Source organism: Eublepharis macularius, chromosome 1 (assembly GCF_028583425.1).
Source record: "Eublepharis macularius isolate TG4126 chromosome 1, MPM_Emac_v1.0, whole genome shotgun sequence".
Classification (NCBI taxonomy): Eukaryota; Metazoa; Chordata; class Lepidosauria; order Squamata; family Eublepharidae; genus Eublepharis; species Eublepharis macularius.
In genome coordinates, this window is record NC_072790.1 from 239,638,203 (window position 1) to 239,655,216 (window position 17,014).

Here is a 17,014-nt window from a genome sequence, read left to right on the forward strand (position 1 = left end):
CCCTCAAATCACATGAAAACAAACCACACGATTTGCCCAACTCCATGGTGACCACAGGAATGTTGCCCCCCTCCAGTAGGTCTGCCCCCAACACTGGCAAACCTGCCATCTCTGAACCTCGTGTCCCCCTTGACCCGCCCTTTACTCACATTCAGGTGGTCGGTGGTCACGTTGTACAGCTCCTGGTTGCCGGGGTGAAGCCGCTCCAGCAAGATGGTGTCCGCTCCTTTGCAGTACAGGCGGATCTGCCCCTCGTGGTTCCGCACTTGGGAGGGGAGGGGGGAACGGAGGAAAGAGGAGGAAAGAGGAGAAACCGCTTTTGAGTTTAAATGGGAGGGGACAAGACTGTGTCGAGAGGGTGGGAAATGGGGGGGGGTTAAGACAGAGGAGGAGGAGGAGATCTATTAGCGGCTATTAGCCATGACAGCTAAGTAGAACCTCCATGTTCAGAGGCAGTATACCTCCAAGAACCAGCTGCTGGAAAGACAGCTGGTGCTTTTGTGACCTGCTTGTGGGCGTCCCAGAAGCACCATTCTGGCTATAGGCGGGGACAGAATCCTGGACTGCGTAGGCCATGGGTCTGACCCACCAGGGCACATCTTGGGTTCTTCATCTCGTTCTTATGCTGAAGAGGCAAGAGGGGAGGTCTCTGCCGGTCATCCCAAATTTGAGGGGTGGGAGATAGATAAACAAGTGAGACCAGACAGGGTGGCAGCCCCACAAAGGGCCTTCTTGATCCTGGCGCTGAAACTTTAGCATTCCCTCCCAGAAGAGATTCGACCATCTCCTTCTATTGTCTCCCGACAACAAGTGAGGACTTTCTTTTCGTTTCGTTTGGCATACCCCCGTCAGTCTTCCTGGCCCTCCTCCCCAGTTGTGTGTGTATGCTTGCATGTCTGTCTATTCTTATTGTATTAAATATTTACACACACACAGGGGCAGGGGCCATTTAGCAGAAAAAGAGCTGCAGGAACTCATTAGCATAACTCATTAGCATAACATTAGCATATGCCACATCCCTTGCCATCACCGGAAGTGTGTCATTGGCATAACTGATTTGTGTATGCCACGCCCCCTGACCTCACCTATCCTGGCTGTTTTGGACCCAATCCTGGCCATTCAGGGCTGAAATTGGGCCCAAAATGGCAAAAAGGGGCTGAAAATGGCTGAAAAGGGGCCCAAAATGGTCAGGATTGGGCCGCTGCTTAGCGGGAGAGTGATCCACCACCTGTAAGATGCCCGATTCTGGCCGTTTTGGGACCAATCCTGGCTGTTTTAGGCCCAATCCTGGCTGTTTTGGCCCAATCCAGGCCAAAACGGGCCCAAAATGGCCAAAAATCAGGTGGGCGGGGCCACCTGACATGTGACCTCTTTGGAGAATTACCGGAACTGCGTTCCTGCGCATTCCCCCTCAAAATGAGCCCTGCACATACATTTAAAAAACGTTATTTTAATTATTTTAAATGGTTTAATGTTTGGGCGTTTGTCGCCTTGGGAACCCTACTTGGGTGGAAAGGAGGCACAGTAAATAAGTAAGTAAGTAAATAAATAATCAATAAATACATAGTTATTCTTCTACCATTTTTTTTCTAAGCCCCCATTTCTTAGTCTACAATATCTTATTTATGGGAGGGACCTTGGATCAGCAACAAAGCGCGTGCATTGCACATCACAGGTCCCAGGTTCGAATCTTGGTGCCTCCAGTAAAAAGGTACTAGGGAAGCTTCATATACTCAGGAAGGGCTGTAGCTCAACGGGAGAGCAGGTGTTGCCCATGAAAAAAGGCCTTGGCTTTCGGACTTCGGCTTAACACCCTCCAGTTGTATGGCTAGGAGCACAGAGATCTGTGGCCCACCAGAGTAAATAAATCATCTAACTTCCCGGACGGCAGCTTCCTATTGATGTATCAGGAATTTCTCCCCCCCTTCGTCCAAGGAGCAAAGGGAAGCAGGCACGGTTCTAATTTCTCCATTTTATCTTCCCAATGATCCGGTGAGGGAGGTTAGTCTGAGAGTATCTGGCGGGCCCAGCAAGGCTTTCAAGGCAGCGAACGGGGGCTGAAACTCTAACCGCTCGGTGCGTGTGTATTTTGGGTCCCGCCTCTGCTTCCACCTGCCTGTTCCCCATAAATAATTATTTTATTGCTGTCGGTTGCCTCGAAGACTAGCCTGCTCCGCTGCCGTCAATTGTAGAATGCAACCCTCTAATCAGGGATTGAGCCACATCAGCATTCTGGAACCCGTACGGCTCTTAGCGCGCCACGAGACAGAGGAGGCTAGAACCCAAAGAAACAAACAAGCAGCACGCAGGGCAGCCCCATAGAATCATAGGGGTTGGAGGGTACCTCTAGGGTCATCTAGTCCAACCCCGATCTTCTGGGGTCCGACCTTCGGGAGCAGCGGAAAACAACTCCGCGCCATCCCCTATATGACAGCCCTTCAAGTACTTGAAGGTGGTTATCGTATCACCTCTCAGTCGTCTCTTCTCCGAGCTAAACATACCGAGCTCTGTCAATCATTCCTCATAGGACGTTGTGTCCAGACCCCTCACCATCTTCACTGCCCTCCTCTGGACCCGTTCCAGCTTGTCTATGTCCTTCTTTAATTGCCCTGCCCACGGGCGAAATCAACAGCTGCCCGTACATGCGTAATCTCAATGGTGTCCCCTGTCCTATGGAACAGCCTGCCTGAGGAGGTCAGGAGAGCCCAAACTCTCCTGGCTTTAAATACGCTCTCCTATGTACTACCTGTTGCTTTAAGTATGACCCTACTGGGTAGTTCTATATTTGTGTAATGTCAGTCCTAGAATTGCTTGTGCTCCGTTTCAGCATTTCTTCAACTCTCTGTCCGATTTATACTCATGCTATGTCTTGGTAAACTTGCATTTATTTACCCTATGGCATTGTTTATGGAAATGTCCTTGATACTGACTGTGCTAATCTCACTCTATGTAATTCGCCTTGAGTCTTGGTAAGAAAGGCAGATTATAAATGACATAAATAATAATAATTATGGATCAGACTAATTCCTTGCTGAAATTATCTCGAGATAAAGGGATCGCAGGGCCTAACTACAGGATTCATTGCCCATGTGTCCCTTTCCCCCATGTCTGCCACACATCCTCTTGAGCAGATGTGCCCTGAGAGTTCCATTCTTGGAACGTAACTCCCAGGTGCACAGGAGCCGTCTGGATCGTGGTTATGCGGAAAGGAGTCTTTAGGCTCCCCCTGCACCATTTTTTTGGAAACAGCTTGCTATTTACTCCACTGGGGAAGTTCACACGTAGCTCAACAGTACACGCGGGTTTCCCCAGTGGGGTACATAAATAGCACCTACTCAGGGCCATTTCAGGTCAGGAAAATGGTACAGGGGAACGGGATTAAGCCACTTCTGAATTAGGTCCACTCGTGTCTGTGAAAAGTCCAGAGCACAGAACTCACATCGGGTCGACAGGACCTGTGGTAGACGTGGGAGAGGCGTATCCAAGAACAGCCTATCTTCCAGTTCGGCACTCAGGTGGCAGTTTTTGACCTTTCTATGTCCATCTCTCTGGAGAGTTCTGAGTTTGGTTAAGTGGTTAAGAGCGGCAGGACTCTAATCTGGAGAGCCGGGTTTGATTCCCCACTCCTCCACTTGGGAGCCAGCTGGGTGACCTTGGGTCAGTCACAGCTCTCTCAGAGCTCTCTCGGCCCCACCCACTTCACAGGATGATTGTTGTGAGGATAATAACACACTTTGTAAAGCACTCTGAGTGGGCGTTAAGTTGTCCTGAAGGGCAATATATAAATTCAGTATTACTACTACTACTACTACTACTACTACTACTACTGCAACAAAGGGAGGTACAGCATCTGCTTGGCCCACAGAAAGTCCCAAGTTCAATCCCCGGTAGAATCTTATGTTAAAAGGATCCAGTTGTAGGTAACATGAAAGACTGGAGACGATGTGATGTGAAAGACTTCCACCTGAGACCTTGGGAGAGCTGGGCCAGTCTGAGTAGACAATACTGACTTGGATGGACCAAGGGTCCAATTCAAGCAGACAGCAGTGAGTTACTAAGAAGGACCAAAGACCTGACAGATTCCTAAGTCAAGTCCACCATCCGGAGAACCCTCCTCCTTCTCACCATCTCTGCCAACCCTCCTCCTTTCTCACCAATGACAGACATGCGCTTGCGGACGTTGTTGAAGTCCAGGATGGCCAGAAGCTGGTATGTCACAGGCCGCCCCAGCTCCTGCACTGTGATCGTCTTGGGGGTGCGGGCACGGAACACAAAACCGAAATTACGGGCAGCGGTCACCAAGGCACCCTCATCCGGGGACTGGGCTTTGTAATATAATTCTCCTGTCGGGATAAGAAGAGAAGGGAAAGGAAGGAGGGGAACAAAGTCTGGTCAGGTGAAGAGGGAAATCGAAACCCAAGGATGTCGGGCCTTTATTTATATCAGGCGTCTTGAACCTGCCCCTCAGACCAGGTGGTTCTTGAAATGGATAACATAAAAGAAACAAGTTCAAAACATAAAATGAAGTACGACAAAATGCAGGTAAAACTGCAAAACAGCATCAAGAAAAATAAACCACAGAAGCAACAGAATTTCAAACAGCAAAATAACAAAAGTAGCAATAATAACAACAACAACAACACATGATTTGTATACCGCCCTTCAAGACAACTTAACGCCCACTCAGAGCGGTTTACAAAGTGTGTTGTTATTCTCCTCACGACAATCGCCCTGTGAGGTGGGTGGAGCCGAGAGAGCTCTGAGAGAGCTGTGACTGGCCCAAGGTCACCCAGCTGGCTTCAAGCGGAGGCGTGGGGAATCAAACCTGCCTCTCCAGATTGGAATCCTGCTGCTCATGCAGAGGAAATATAAATATGTTGCAAAGCAGTAGTTCCCAGCCTTTTTGGTATGGTAACACACTTTGGTATGGTAACCCCATGTTTGCGGCGAGTGCGGGCAAGAAATCTAATAATTAAATTAAATTTAAAAAACAGAGTATCCACAAATGAATAAACCTGCAAAAGACCTACTGCTGGGTTAAGACCTAAGGTTGAGGAAAGCTCATGTAACATATCTAGATCTGACTCAAAGAAATATTATTTAAAACAAGGAAGCTTGCCAAAGGCTACCCTATGAGTTTGTGGCAGACGTGAGATTTGAACAGCAAATCCTGTGCATCAAGCTCCCTCGCACAGGTTTCCACGCTAGGCCAAGTCTCTAAATGAAGATTTAGAGCCTCTTACAATCACTCCACTACAAGTTCAGGCATCCCACGGCGTGTACAATTCAAGCACCCCACTTTAAACTATTGGTTCTCCAAATGCAACATGCCTGATATGAGTTCTGGCCCCCTCATGCAAAGTGGAGCAACTCTAGGACACGGGTAGGTATGAGATCTGTACTCTCTGAATGGCACAGAGCAGATTCGCCTCCTCCCCTCTGTCTTTGACCGCTAAATTTCCCCACCAAAGGTCTCCATCCCAACCTGGGTTCTTCTCCTCGGACATGACCGTGTGGCAGAGAGAGAGCAGACGGAAGAATTCATGGACGTGCGGATCTCCCAGCTTGACTGCCTCCAGGAGACCGGTGTCCCAAAATGTGAACTTGGGGTCAGCCAGGGGGTTGAAAGAGAAATCGACAGGTTCCGTTTTCTAGAGGGAAAGGGAGCAATGGGAGGAAACAGGGTTATAAACCCGAAGTTTCATTCACAGCATTCACCTCGTCACCGTAAGTCAGCCGTGTGATAACCCAGAAGTGACATCGCAACTTTTGTGCCATCACATCACTACGTTTGTGCCATCCCACACCCCATATTTCTCATACTGCTTGACAAACTGAGCATGGGTGATGGGGGACTGCGTGCCTGGAGGGGGACAGCAGGGAGGTGAGAACTTGGCATCTTCTTCCCCCCTCCCCACAGTCTGTCACTGCCGGCCTCTCATTTGAAGGTTCTTCCATCTTACCACCCACCCCGTCATCGTGAATTCAGACGTCCTACCTCTCCAAGCTCTGCCTTGTACCCCAGAACGTCCAAAACGTCACCTACGGACACAGAAAATAAAGATTTACAACATGTGTGCAGGGTGTGTGTGTATCCATGTACCATATTGGTCGACCATATTGTTAGACAGTGGGCCAAGACTAAGAATATATTAATTACATCAACATGATTCATGCTTGTGCCCTGGAAGCCAGATCTCGTCAGATCTTGGAAGCTAACGGGGTCGGCCTTGATTAGGAATCGCATGGGAGATCTCCAAGGAAGCCCAGAGTTGCTATTCAGAAGTAGGCAACGGCAAACCACCTCTGTTAGTCTCTTGCCATGAAAATCCCACCAGGGGTTACCATAAGCCAGCTATGGCTTGACAGCCCTCTCCACCACCACATTAATGGCAGTATATATTACTAACTGTTAATAATAAATATTATTGATAATAAGTATTTATATAGCGGTAGAAAAGAGCAAGAGACAAGTAGCGCCTATAAGACTAACAAAAGTTTATTGTAGGGTATGAGCTTTCCTGAGACACAGGCCGTTTCCACACGTACCGGCATAGCATTAACCTCTCGCAACGAGGGCGTCTTCGTGGCGCGATTTCTGACATCATCGCGCCAGGAAGACGCCCTCGTTGCGAGAAGCTAGCGCTATGCTGGTACGTGTGGAAACGGCCACAGCTCCCTTCTTCAGATACCGCTAGATAATGAATCTCAAGACAATGCATCCACATGGACTGAACAGAGACCAGGGCTTCCCGTCTCATTACCAGTGCTGATTTCGCCACACCCACCACTCCTCTGCATATCCCACCTAATCCAATCACGCCTGCTATTGTCATTCACCAGCTATTGTCACTTGGCATCTGAAATCACTCCACTCTCCAAGATATAAGGAAAGATAGACTCACATTCTAGCTGTATCTGAAGAAGTGAGCTGTGGCTCAAGAAAGCTCATACCCTCCCATAAATTTTGTGAGTCTTATAGGGGCTACTGGGTCTCTTGCTCTTTTCTGCTACGACAGACAGACTAACACGGCTACCCATCTTGAAGTATTTACATAGTGCTTTCATGTGTTCAAACGAATTCACATACATGATCTTTCTGTATTCCTATCAACTCTCCTGTTGGACAGATCGATATTAATATCCTCATATTGCATCTGTTGGGGAAAGAGGCTGAGAGCGAGTTCCTTGCTGCTCTCTTATCGCTATGTATCTATAATATTTCTATCTTTCTCTTCTTCACAGCAGCCTCCAGGCAGTGTACATGATTATCCTCTCTCCCTTTTTATAATCACAACAACCCAGTGAGGAAGGCTATACCGAGAGAGGGTAAACTGACCCACGATCACCCAAGAGGGGGATTGAATTCCATGTAAAACAGCTTTGAATCACTGCGGTCATACTTTAGGGAGTGGGAACAGCACACACTTTGCAGGCCAAAAAGGTCCCACAGTCAATCCCTCGGCATCTCCCGCTAAAAGCATCTCAGGCAGCAGGGCAGGGAAAGAGGCAGAGACCCTGGAGTGCGTCTGCCAGTCAGAGCAGGCAATACTGAGCAACCTAAGACAACGTACGGGGATTTCATACAGAGAGGGGCTGTGGCTCAGTGGTAGAGCACCTGCTTCGCATGCAGAAGGTCCCAGGTTCAATCCCCCAGCACCCGCATTTATTCAAGAATCTCTGCTTGAGCAGCTGCCAGCCAAAGCAGGTGATACTGAGCTATATTGACCAATGACTTGATTTATATTCCTGTTCAGACACCACTCCCACCCAGGCCAGGGCAAGCTGTGTTTAGAGACGGTTTGGCAGAGAACTAATATACGGTGCTCCTTTCCCTACCGGCCTGGGCTTACCGTAGCTTCGTTTGTTTATGGAGCACTTGCTGAAGACCATGATGTTCTGAGTGAGGGTCCCGGTCTTGTCCGAGAAGATGTACTCCACCTGCCCCAGCTCCTCGTTCAGGGTCGTGGTCCGCGCCTCTGCCGGCGTGCACCTCTTCCCACAGTACATCTTCTTGTCCCAGTTGATGAAGTAACTGTGCCCGAGACGGATCACCTCCACGCTGCATACAAGGGAGGGAGAGGTTAGAAGAGCCATCAAAAGCCCAGGCAGTCCGGCGTCCCCAAAAGTCACAGGTGGCATCAAGTATTGGCCGGCTGGATCAGACTCGTAAGCACTCTTTTTTTCAGAGGCAGACAACCCACATAAAGCCACATAAGGCTGCCTGCACAGAAGAGGGAATTTTAGTTTGACATCACAATTACCAAAATTCTGAACAAGGCCATCAAGACAGATCTGCTATGGAGAAGGAATCAACTGGCTAGACTTCCCCTTGGCATGTAAAGGAGGCAACAGGGAACAAAGTCATTGCCCTTGAGCAGATGCTATGGCGGGAAGTCCTACCTCCTACCCGTCTTATACTGGGGAGGAGGCAAGCAAAGGTTGAGGTGGGTGGCTGAAGCAGGAGGCGACCAGCTCTTACCTGGAGGCTAAGAGTGACAGAGAAATTCATGCTGGGGAAGCCAAAAAAAAAAAGAGATATTAAAAAAAGAAAAGGCCGGCAGAGGGGGAAGGAGGAAGGGAGGCAGGCAAAATGAGGCAAGGGGAAGAAACAAGACAGATGGGTGGGGATTGGAACTTGATACAGGGCCAAGCAGAGCGTCACCTGGAGAGGACAGCACAGTGGAGGCTCTTGGGACAGGGACGGGAAAAGATTTCAGTGGTTTCCAAAGAGACAACACAACACAGAAGGATCAAGGGGCTTCCCACCGAAAGAAATCCGCTTCTGCAAGAACCACCCCCCAATCCCCCTCCCCAGGAAGGTGAATCAACAAGGGGATATTGCAAGTCTACACACTCATCATATTTGCAGCTCAAGGTTCAGGGACCCAGTGCTGGCAGCTAATTAGGCGGGAAGCCCCCAGTTCAAATCTTGCCTGTACTGGCTACTGGAACGTAACAGCTAAGAGGCCTTGGGAGAGACATTCGGGCTCCCGTTCTGTGGATTATATTGTATTTTCACTCGCACTGTGTAACCCGCCTTGGATCTCATACAGAAAGGCATAACAACAACAACAACAACAATCAACTGGCCTGCCTCGCAAGGTTGCTGTAAAAATGACCAAGATCATCTCAGTGAAGCACTTGGGATTCTCTAAAGCACTAGACCAATGTTAAATACTTTTATTTATACCATGCCACCTCCTTCTTCTCATGCCAAGAAGGGGTAGGTAGCTGAAATCTCCCTCCTACCTCCTTCCCAAAAAACATACCTGACATAAAGAGAGATGGGGACCACGGTATTGAGGATGATGATGTATGACCAGAAGGAGAGGAAGCCAGAGAAGAAGGCACTGTCGACCGCCTCGTCCCAGGGCAGGTAGATTTGGAAGCAGGCGCCCACCTCATACTCCCAGATGGAGTTGCCGATAGCCAGGATCACACCCATGCACACCAGGAAGCCGAAAATCTGCCCAAGTGACAGGGAGAGAGAACGAGGAAAGGGTCAGATTCAAGCGCAATCGTGAGGCTACTGCGATTTGTAAACTCTTCGGGGCAGGGATCAGTGTAAAGGAGGGGTTTGCAAACGATGGCACTATGTGGAACCAAACACCGCTGTAAAAAAAATTAATCTTTCATTTAAGGTGTGTTGGAGAAGAAGATGGGATGAATAACCAGCACACAAATGGAACAGGAGATGAACAGTTTTGTAATGTGACTCAAGGACTCTGTCAAGGTGCTTTACAGAAACGAGAAAAGTGAAAAGGTGCCTGTTATCCAAGCGCAATCCATGTGCAAGTTTGTGCCAGTGCAATAAAACAATCATGCAGGAGGTATCTTTGTAACTTATTGCAAGACATCGTGCGTGCCTCGTCTTAATAAAGGACTTGCAAGAAACGGTTTGGGTTTAAGAAATGTGTGTCAGTTATCAATACTGTCAAACTGTATATTTTCAGTAACATAAAAGGGCTTTGATCCAGAGGAGTTAGCCGTGTTAGTCTGTAGTAGCAAAATCAAAAAGAGTCCAGTAGCACCTTTAAGACTAACCAATTTTATTGCAGCATAAGCTTTCGAGAATCACAGTTCTCTTCGTCAGATGCATGATCCGAACTGTATTTGACCAGTTCGGATCATGCATCTGACGAAGAGAACTTGATTCTCGAAAGCTTATGCTGCAATAAAATTGGTTAGTCTTAAAGGTGCTACTGGACTCTTTTTGATAAAAGGGCTTTGTTATGTTCTGGGATCATTTCGTAGAAAAAGAGCTGGAGGAACTCATTAGCATAACTTATTAACATATGCCACGCCCCTTGACACTGGAACTGGCATTAGCGTAACTGATTTGCATATGCCACACCCCCTGACATCACCTATCCTGGCTGTTTTGGACCCAATCCTGGCCATTCAGGGCCGAAATTGGGCCCAAAATGGCAAAAAGGGGCTGGAAATGGCCAAAAAGGGACCCAAAATGGTCAGGATCAGGCCGCTGCTGAGTGGGAGAGTGATCTACCACCCGTCAAAGGCCTGATCCAGACCGTTATGGCCCTAATTCAGGCTGAAACGGGCCCAAAATGGCCGAGAGTCAGGTGGGCGGGGCCACCTGACATGTGACCTCTTTGGGGAACTACCGGAACTGCGTTCCTGTGCGTTCCCCCTTGAAATGAGCCCTGGTTATGTTGTCTCTGTTGTTCTCTTGCTCTACTTTTCCATGCAGCTTGGCTTTTTTAATTGTAAAAGAGCTGTAAGGTATATTAGCAACGCAGTGTATCTATATACAATTAACTCTGTTCTACTTTCTCACTTGGACACACCGTACATTCTCAAGATGAAGAAAAGAGATCAAATCATTTTAAAAAACCCAGTTCCGATCAACAGAAAAGCAGTAAAGCCAACAGAACTGGCAGCAAAACAGCTTAAGAGATTGCGATAGTAAAACAGCAACTGTGGGAGGAAAGTTATGAAAAAATTCACCAGCTCAGCAGCGAACAAAACCCTTGGGCAACAATGAAATCAGCCATTAAATACAGTGAAAAACAGCCAAAGAATCATAAAACATCTTTATCAGCAGTGTGCCGAAACTATTAAGAAAAATCGCTGAGACAAGGAAGAGAACGCGTACCCTAACCATTAAAAGATGGTGAAAATAAAAAAAAAGTTTTGCTGAGAGAGCCAAAATTAGAAGACCTCATGTTTACAGTAGCAGGGAGTTCCACAAGCAAAGTGCCACCACAGAGAAGGCCTTGTCCCTCCAAGTGGCCCACCTCCCATTCAGTAGGGCCTCCGATGTTGACCTCAGTGTTTGGGCAGGTGCCAGGTTCGGATAGGCAAATATAGTCCTTTGGTTTTCTCAGCCCCAATCCTGTTTGGGACTTTAAAGGGAATCAAGCATTGGAGCTCTGAGTTGAAGCCAGTTTAAAAAAACTGCAGCTTCTACAGAACTGGCAAGGTATGTTCTTGCGCCAGAACGCGGCTGCATTCTGCTTTGCTAAGTGTAAGACCCGGGGGGGGGGGGTCTTGGAGAAGGGAGGGATCTCACCTACCCAAAGCACCAGAGTGTTCATTAAGCGATCAATACTCGTCCTCTTGAATTTCGTGCGCCCGCTGTTCTGCATCAATTTGGTGTCTGGACCTGGAGGAGGGGGTGGAAACAGGAGCAGGTTTATATAAGTTTCTAGCAGGACTCCACCCCAGAATCTAAGAACACCAGAACATAAACACAGGCCCTGTCGGATCAGAGCGGAAGGGCCACTCAGTCCGGCATCTTGTTCCCAATTATGGCTGTGTTCAAGCTCAAAAGCAGGGCTGGAAGGGAACATCTGCTTCCCCTGCTGTTGTCCTTCCACTTGCAAATGATTTTCAGAGAATTGCCCCTGAACATGGAGGCTCGGTTGTTAATCATTGTGCGGGGCAGCAGCTGGGAGTCCTAACACGAGAAGAGCCCTCCTGGATCAGAGAAAAGGTTCATCTAGTTCATCAATCTGGTTCCAGGCGAGGCCTGAAAACTCCAAAGCAAAGCTGCACTTCACGACCAAGAGGCTAGTGTTCAGAGGTATACTGCTTCTGAACATGGAGGCTCCAGTTTGGTGTAGTGGTTAAGAGCGGCAGGACTCTAATCTGGAGAACCAGGTTTGATTCCCCACTCCTCCGCTTGAAGCCACCTGGGTGACCTTGGGTCAGTCACGGCTTCTTGGAGCTCTCTCAGCCCCACCCACCTCACAGGATGTTTGTCATGGGGATAACAATAACATACTTTGTAAACCGCTCTGAGTGGGCATTAAGTTGTCCTGAAGGGCAGCATATAAATCGAATGTTGTTGTCTTTGTCATTAACCCTCATGGTGAATATACCCAGCAAGAGACCTACCCTTCACAAATTTACTTTGCTTTTAAAGTCACCTCAACTAATAGCCAGTGTGATGTAGTGGTCAGCATGTCGGACTAGGATTTGGGAAACCTGCGACCATATTCTTATTCTGCCAAGAAGCTCACTGGGTAAGCTTGGGACCAGTCACTCCCTTTCTCCCTAAGCCTACCTCACAGGGTCGTTGTGAGGATAAAACAGGGGTTGAAGAGCCATGTACGCTACACACTGAGCTCCTTGGAGGAAAGGCAAGAAAAGAATCAGCTACATCTATAGATAGCTAAGTTACTGGACCTCATGCTATCTTGTGGCTGTGAAATTCATGAGTGAATTATCACGGGCCAAGTATCTTTGCACAAGGAGGCCGCCACTCACAGCTTGCTTAATAGCTATCAATCCAAATTATACATTTACCCAGTTCTTAATTCCAATCCTGGATCAAACCACTTTATGCAACATCCCATTTCCAACAGCTACGAAACTCAGAAGTGAACTCCTTTTCTGATACTACCTTCTTCCCTCGTCTCTCCGCAGTCTAAAAATTTAAACATCTTTGGGGCAGATATTTGACTTCTTTCGCTCAAGTTTCTGCATAGTGCTTTTTGAACACCAAAAATGCTTTCCCACAGCTTAGCAAGTTGTAATCCTTACACCAGCCCTGTAAGGCAGGCCAGTCTTGGAAGTCCTGCCTTGTATGAGGTAGGACTGAAGCCAAGGGGCTTGCCTCCAAGCCAGCTAGTGAATTCACGGGTGAGGCAAGGTTCGAACTGGACACTCTTGTGCTTTTCTTTGCCGGATCCCGTCAGTGCTGGATTCCATCTGGATGAGCCAAGAGAGAACGGGATTCCGGATACAAATTCAGGGCAACCAGGTGAGAGAACTCCATCCCCCAACATGTATTGCGACCCCAGGTCCCGGATACGCACCTGCGAAGATGACCAGCCCAAAACACCACTCCGTATTGCGAAGGACACAGCCGCGTAGAAGCATGTTCTGGTTGCTGAGCGAGTGCTTGCTCTCCTTCCAGTACAGGGTCCCGCTGAACTTATCCAGTTTATTGTTGGGAGGCTCACAGATCACTTCTCCTACAGACCGGAACATGAAAGACGGCGGGCGTCAACCCAAACACCCAACCCGGGGGATAGGCTACATCGAGACAGGGCGGCCCGAAAGGGAATGAAGGGTTGCATGGAGTGCCTTTCCCCCCGTGAGTGAATGGGGAGTTAGTTCCGGGGGGGGGGGGGGTTCCACATCAGAATATGTGGCTTAGCCAGGGTGGTACAGTGATTAGAGCATCAGTCCACCAGAAGGACCCTGGCTGAACTCTCCATTCCAGGAAGAAAAAAAGGGGGTGTGGGGGAAGGTCCCCACAAACTCAACCCAAACAAGCAGGGGAACAGAATAGAGGGGTCAAGTAACAACCTAAAAATATATAGAGAAAGTATTTATTATACATGTGCACAAGTGTAGATTAAAAACAAGTTTAAAACATAAGGCCTGAACATCTATAATAAATACTTTCTATATATATTTTTAGGTTGTATTGTCGAAGGCTTTCACGGTCGGAGAACGATGGTTGTTGTGGGTTTTCCGGGCTGTATTGCCGTGGTCTTGGCATTGTAGTTCCTGACGTTTCGCCAGCAGCTGCGGCTGGCATCTTCAGAGGTGTAGCACCAAAAGACAGAGATCTCTCAGTGTCACAGTGTGGAGAAGATGTTGGCAGGTCATTTGTATCTACTCAGCTCAACCCCACCCCTCCTGAGTAGATACAAATGACCTGCCAACATCTTCTCCACACTGTGACACTGAGAGATCTCTGTCTTTTGGTGCTACACCTCTGAAGACGCCAGCCACAGCTGCTGGCGAAACGTCAGGAACTACAATGCCAAGACCACGGCAATACAGCCCGGAAAACCCACAACAACCATTATTTTTAGGTTGTTTTCCTGAACTCTCCATTCAGCCGTGAAGCCCACAGATGACCTCGGAAAAGTCATGCTCTTTCAGCCCCATCTACCTCCTCCTCCTCCCCCCCCAACAGCCCCCACTCACCATCAAAGTGCGCCAGTTTGCTGGTGTCACTCAGCTCCGATGTCACGGGGATAGCCTGCCTCACCTTCATGTTGGTTTCTCTGGAAACAGAAGCAGGGTCAGGGAAGGAGGAAGAGCAACGGGGGTGCCGGGGCACCGCCTGGGCTGCTATAGTCCTACCCAGACATATTAAAGCTGATCGGCTGCCACTCTTAACCACTACACCAAACTGACTCTGATGTAGTGGTAAGGGTGTTGGACTTGGATTCAAATCCCTACCCTCCTATGAAACCCACTGGGTGACCTTGAGCCAGTCATTCTTTCCCAGCCTGGCCTACCTCACAGGACTGTTGTAGGGATAAATCAGTGGGGGGACATGCATGCCTCCCTGAGCACCTTGGAGGGAGGGGCAGGATAAAAAAAATACAGGCAGATATGCAGGACCCAGTCAAATCAATTTATTTCACCCCGCCTCTCCACCTCCTGGGGAATCCATAACGCGACTCACAGCAGAGAAAAACAAGCAATTAAAACAAGACAAGACAGCAGACAGACATTCATACAGAGGGATAAAACGATGCGGCTAGATCAGCCGCAGCCAAGCGGGCGACAGATCGTTCCAACTGGCCCACGAGCTCTCTCAGACAGCAGCAGTTTGATCCGCTGCCCAAAATCTAATAATGAATGTATCTCAATCCATGATGCCAACTCAATCTCGCGGTTCTGAACGGCTCCCCAGAGGCAACGCAGAGGTACACCGGAAGCCCCCCCTCCAGCTGCCAACAGCTGGGCCCAAGAACAGGAGGTGACTCACCCGTCTAGCTCAGCAGTCTCGATGTAACAAAGGCCGTGAGGTTCACTGCTGGACAGAAGGAGCAGGTCAGCCTAAAGACAAGTAAGAAGGAGGATGAGATCGGAAGGATCAGCAAGTGCGGTGTGCGGTGTGGTCACCACAATAAGACTATAGGGACCTGGGGAGACTCCACTAGCTGGGTGGACTTGGGCCAGTCATTCTCCCTCTACCTCGTCTACCTCATAGGGTTGTTGTGAGGATAATGTGGAAGAGCAGGGGGAAACGTAAGCCCTCCTGAATTCCTCAAATGGGCTAATGGGGGGTCAGGAAGCAATTTTCTCCAGGCCAGTTTGGCCAGGGATCCTGGAGATTTTTTTCCATCTTCTGGGCTTGCAGCAGGAGTCACTGAGGGTGGGGGGGGGAGAGGAAGTAGTTGTGAATTTCCTGCATTGTGCAGGGGGCTGGACTAGATGACCCTGGAAGTCCCTTCCAACCCTATGATTCTAACAACACATGCATCCAAACGTGGAGCTGACTCAAAAGAATCATACGACGGTTCCGTCTAGTTCAACGCTGTCCACTCGGACTACTAGGGGGTCTCCAAGTTGTCGGAAGCCTGTGCATGCACAGCCTATACTCTGCCACTGACCTATGGCCCTCCCACCCTGCATCTTTAGGCCTAGACCGCTCTTTAGCAAGCACACCAATCCTCCGCTTCTGCCAGGGTCGGAATGAGGGGTCAGCATTAGCGGGCAGCTGCCAGGGACCCAGTTAACAGCCCCTGAGCTTGCAGCAGCTCGTTCCAGAGGTCCCCACATGGCTTCTCTCTTTTTGGAAGATGTCTCAGGGGCCTCTGGGTCAAATCTCCCATTTCCTGCAGGAGAACTGCCCAAGGAAACAGCAGACAACACAAAATTATAGCAAGCTAAACCCTACATATTCAACTGGCAGTGAGCCCTGTAGGGTCTCAGCCAGCGGTCTGTGCCCGCTCTGCTGCCCCAGGTTCTTTTGAAAAGTAGATGCTGAGGACTGAACCCAGAACCTTCTGTTAACATATGCTAATAGAAGGATCTTTGATCTGGAAATGACTCCTGTCCAGCACCCCAGAGAGTAGGAATAGACAGGAACCAGCTACGTGGACCAATGATACGTTCATATTTAGATGCTGAAGGATTTCTTCCAGGAAGAGACTATAGCACCTGGGTAGAGATCCCGCCTTGCATGCATAAGGCCTCAGGTGAAAGATCTCTGGTAGCAGGTTTTGCGGAGCACCTGTGCGAGAGACCGTGAAGAACGGCTGCCAGCCACAATAGAAGATATCGGGTTATCACGTACCAATTATCTGGCAATCGCAGATGTTCCGGGCATCCTTTTCAGTGGACTGGTGCAAGACAGAGTGCACACCTAATTCTCTGCGGGGAAGGGGTGCATTTTGCACATTCCTCCTCCAACATAAACCGCCGTCCTTGAACAGACCCCCCCCCCTCCGCCCAAGACTCACCGCCACAAACTGGTTGTTCTCCAATTTGATGATGTCACCGACACGAACATTCATCCACTGTTCCTGCTGGAGTCTGCAGGGAATCGAGCCAGAAGGTGAGGAGTAGGGAACAGCCAATATGGGGGAGGAGAGGGCATCAGGTGGGTGGCAAACCCTCCCTCGCTTCTTTCACATAATCTCTCCTACCACAAAAATTGGTGTGGCGTAATTGCTAAAAATGTGAGCTTTGAATCAGAAAGGCCTGCATTCAAATCTCGTAGGCTACAAGGATTCTTGGAGAATAGATCTATCAGCAGATATTCACCATAAGAAAGACACGGAAACACCAG

General features: G+C 48.9%; 1 protein-coding gene across 2 annotated transcripts in view; it reads right to left on the reverse strand.

Annotated features, from left to right (window-relative positions):
• ATP8B2 (ATPase phospholipid transporting 8B2) overlaps positions 1-17,014 on the reverse strand; it is a 50,659-nt gene that overhangs the window by 19,172 nt on the left and 14,473 nt on the right. For both annotated transcript variants that reach the window (XM_054996039.1, XM_054996048.1), the window contains 11 exons: positions 16,686-16,758; positions 15,206-15,276; positions 14,413-14,492; positions 13,287-13,445; positions 11,541-11,629; positions 9,273-9,469; positions 7,854-8,062; positions 5,999-6,042; positions 5,486-5,651; positions 4,155-4,343; positions 150-265 (listed from right to left, as the gene is read on the reverse strand). In XM_054996039.1, the coding sequence (XP_054852014.1) occupies positions 150-265; positions 4,155-4,343; positions 5,486-5,651; positions 5,999-6,042; positions 7,854-8,062; positions 9,273-9,469; positions 11,541-11,629; positions 13,287-13,445; positions 14,413-14,492; positions 15,206-15,276; positions 16,686-16,758 (1,393 nt within the window). The remainder of the gene's footprint in view (positions 1-149; positions 266-4,154; positions 4,344-5,485; positions 5,652-5,998; positions 6,043-7,853; positions 8,063-9,272; positions 9,470-11,540; positions 11,630-13,286; positions 13,446-14,412; positions 14,493-15,205; positions 15,277-16,685; positions 16,759-17,014) is intronic.